The sequence below is a fragment of the Elephantulus edwardii genome, unplaced genomic scaffold, assembly GCF_000299155.1.
Source record: "Elephantulus edwardii isolate Elephantulus edwardi_28Jun2011 unplaced genomic scaffold, EleEdw1.0 scaffold00122, whole genome shotgun sequence".
NCBI classification, from domain to species: domain Eukaryota; kingdom Metazoa; phylum Chordata; class Mammalia; order Macroscelidea; family Macroscelididae; genus Elephantulus; species Elephantulus edwardii.
The window spans coordinates 2,607,098-2,610,932 of record NW_006399872.1 but is presented as its reverse complement, the minus strand read 5'-3'; the positions used below and the strand labels follow the sequence as shown (position 1 = coordinate 2,610,932).

Genomic DNA, 3,835 nt, shown 5'->3' with positions numbered 1-3,835 from the left:
GTGTTCCCTTGCTCTGTTCTGACGACTGCCTCCTGGTCCAACTATAGGTTTCACATTAGAACGATCAAGTGTTCTGCGATTCTCATTCTTCTCAGAGTCAGCCACAGTTTGTTATGATCCACACAGTCAAACGCCTTTGCATCGTCAATGAAACACAGATATACGTTCCTCTGGTATTCTCTGCTTTCAGCTAAGATCCATCTAACATCAGCTATAATATCCCTAGTACCACGACCCCTTCTAAACCCAGCCTGGACTTCCAGCAGTTCTCTGCTGATGTGCTGTTCCAGTCGTTTTTGGATAATCTTCAGTAGAATCTTGCTTGCATGTGAAATCAATGATTCTGGTCTATAGGAAATGTGAAAGATCCAGGGTGAAAAACAATGTATACGAACTTTATAAGTAAACCAGTATAAAATAAAAATTTTATTTAAAAAAAGTAAATGTTTCATCACTTTAAGTCAGAGATATCAACGCTGAACAACAACAACTTTGAGGCATTTTAAGATCTTTCTCCGTTTCTTTTTTATTGTGGTATTACGTATAATACTTAAAGTGGGCAAATATTTAGCATACACCTCATTGAATTTTTATATCTATACTTCGCTGATGGTTATAACTATCATTTAGATTAAGATATTCCTTCCAAAATCCCACAGAATCTCGTATTTTTTTTTTCCAAGTAGATACTCTCTTCCTCAAAAGTAACTACTATTTTTATTTCTTTCACCATACAGTTTCTTACAAATGTAATCTCACAATACATACTGTTTTTTGGTCTCATTTCTCATTCTTTGTAATGTCTGTGGTTTGTGTCTAAGTTACTGTGTACACCATTAATTCTTTTTGTTGCTGTGTCATAGTCTATTCTAAAAACTAAAGTTTATCGACTTTCTTACTGATGGGCCTTTAGGCTCTTCTGGCTCAGAGATATGAATAATGTTGAGAAAAAGTTTTCTAAATATCTTTCTCACACAGCTTTCTCATAGCTCTATGCCATCATTCGATTATTGAGTCATAGGACATGAGGGCCTAGCTCTGGTATGATTGCACCACTTTTTCCTGTCCCACTGGCTATGCCTAGAAGATCCATTTGTTTTTTAATGCCATTGAAAAGACTCAAATTTTTTTTTTAACAAGATTATTTGGGGGAAACAAAATTTCATTTGTTTCATAGTATAGCTAGTTTTGGCAAAACCAAAAACAAACTGAAAAAAATGTCAAACATAGTCCCTCAGATAGTAGTGATAGAGAAGTTGTTTAAAAGCATGAAACATTGTTTGATTTTATTTTTCCGCCACTAAGAAACTCGTTTGTAACGGAAATGATTTTCATACTGAAGCGGGCCAAACAAACTTAAATTATTCTCATAAATATAAGAAAACAGTTACATTTGGTGGAACTTTATTGTCCTTATCTTTCCCTCTGGTATTTTGTTTTTCCTCTCTTCCCTAAGGCAGTTGTATTTACTTTTTCTTTCTTTTCTGTTATTTACTTTTGAATCTATAGGCAGTCCATTATCTCTTCTGTTGTGTGTTTGCTTAAATATACTTACACATGTTTATATCCAGTCCAAAGGATTTTCCTAAGCATGTCTATAACATAATAATGTTTATTTTTATTAATAACAACAAATATTTCACCACAAGATAAACGGCCCAACTGCAAAATGGGCAGAAGATATGAACAGACACTTCACCAAAGAAGACATTCAGATGGCCAAACAGACACTTGAAGAAATGCTCAAAATCCCTAGCTCTAAGAGAGATACAAATCAAAACAACTATGAAACATCATCTCACCCCAGTAAGAATAGCAAAATTTAACAGAACAGGAAACAACAAATGCTTATGAGGTTGCAGAGAAACTGGAACCTTTATTCACTGTTGGTGGGAGTGTAAAATGGTGCAACCACTATGGAAGGCAGTCTGGCGCTTTCTCAGAAAGTTGCAAATAGAGATACCATTTGACCCAGTAATTCCACTACTTGGAGTATACCCTAAAGAAACCATAACTGTCACCCAAGCAGATATATTCACACCCATGTTTACTGCTACTTTGTTCACAATAGCAAAGAGTTGGGAACAACCCAAGTGCCCATCAACAAACAAATGGATAGAGAAGCTATGGTATATTCACACAATGGAATACTATGCAGCACTGAAAAACACAGAACTCATGCAATATTATTCAAAATGGGTGACCCTGGAGGACATTATCCTAATTGAAATATCCCAGTCACAAAAGACAAATAATGCATAATGCCACTATTGTAAAATGGAACTGACATTGGGATTGGGGGGAAACTAAGAAAAGAGGGAATAAATAAAGTACTCTGCATTTGAACAGATGAGGGAGAGAACTGTTTAAAAGGAATATATGATTAGGTATTATAGTAAAGTGGACTGGGCCGGGGGGAGTGTTGTGGAACAATGAAAGTTGTTTGTTTTTTGTGTGGGTTTTTTTTTTTTTTTGGTTTTTGTTTGGTTTTTTGTTTGGTTTTGTTTTTTAATTTTTCTTTTTGAAGAGAAAAGTGAATTGGAGGGAAGGGGTGGGCAGGGAGGAAAAGGTGCAATAATAAATGAATGGAAATCCAAAGTGTCTCTATAAACTTTCATAAAAATCTCAATTAAAAAATAACAGGTATTTACTAAACATACTAATACTTTACATTGTCTCTCATTTATATTTTATAGTGATCTAGAAGGAATATACTATTGTTTCTCATTTTCAATATTGGAAACTAAGTCACAAAGTTAATTAACACAAAGTTAAGGATCACAAAGGATTTAGATTCAAATGTGTCTAATTTTAAAAGCCAAACTGCTACGCAAAGCATTATAGTATTTGTTTAGAATTTTTTAGATTTAGTTATCATTTACCATATTGGTGGCCTTTTGGGATTGTTTTGCTTTCTGAAACCAATTGCACTGGCAGGGAATGAAAAAGATAACTTGAAACTTTAAAGACTATTCATAGATTTTTCTTATACAAAATAAAAAAAACTTCAGGAAGTTCTAAATTAGCCAGTTTGGCTTTTGTCTTAATCTGCTGTCTATGTATTTGTAATCTCTACTTGCATTATGCTAGTTTTCATTTTATCCTCTATGAAGTTATAAATGCTCACAGAGTTTTATTAAAGAATTTTAAAACTGTTTTATCTGATCCCTGATGATACTGAGTGCTGGAAGATACAGATCAGATTTTAAATCTCATATAAGGCATTGCTGAAAGCTGTTAACTGATTAATGCATTAGCACACATTTTTAAATATTTACTAGTCTGGGGGGTTTTGGCAAGAGCGTGATATTTATTGCATGATTTTTTTTAAAAAAAAATTTATTGTTATTTTAACAGACGTTTACAGAAAAGTTGGATTTTCATTCATTCATTGCCACACATTTTCCTCCCTACACCCACCCATATTTTTTTAAAAAAACTATATTCATTCACTGTTGTATCATTTCTTCCCTCCCCCCAACCCCAGTCTACTTTACTATACACCTCTTTAGTCAGTAGTTTTAGAGCTAGTTTTTTCTCCTCTGGATTTTAAGCACAGTAGTGGAAGTGGTGGGCTTAAGCATACCAGCACCTGTGAAGAGACACGCCACCAGGCCATGTTTTTATTCTCCAAAATACAGAGTCACCATGAGTTGAAGACAACTTTGTGCCAACTAACTACAGTCTAGGTTTTAACACGCCTGTTTCTATCTTGTTTTTCCCTCGTTAGAGTCACTCAAGGGAAAGGACTGATGCCAGATGGTACTAGCAGATTTACTTGCAAAGGAAAGACCATTTTACATTACATGGGAACCAGCACTTTTTCTGAATACAC

At 34.4% G+C, this 3,835-nt stretch overlaps 1 protein-coding gene across 1 annotated transcript in view; it reads left to right on the top strand.

Moving 5' to 3' along the window:
• Positions 1-3,835, top strand: part of ADH5 (alcohol dehydrogenase 5 (class III), chi polypeptide) — a 34,273-nt gene that overhangs the window by 14,037 nt on the left and 16,401 nt on the right. The window contains exon 5 of the mRNA XM_006893103.1: positions 3,731-3,831. Within this exon, the coding sequence (XP_006893165.1) occupies positions 3,731-3,831 (101 nt within the window). The remainder of the gene's footprint in view (positions 1-3,730; positions 3,832-3,835) is intronic.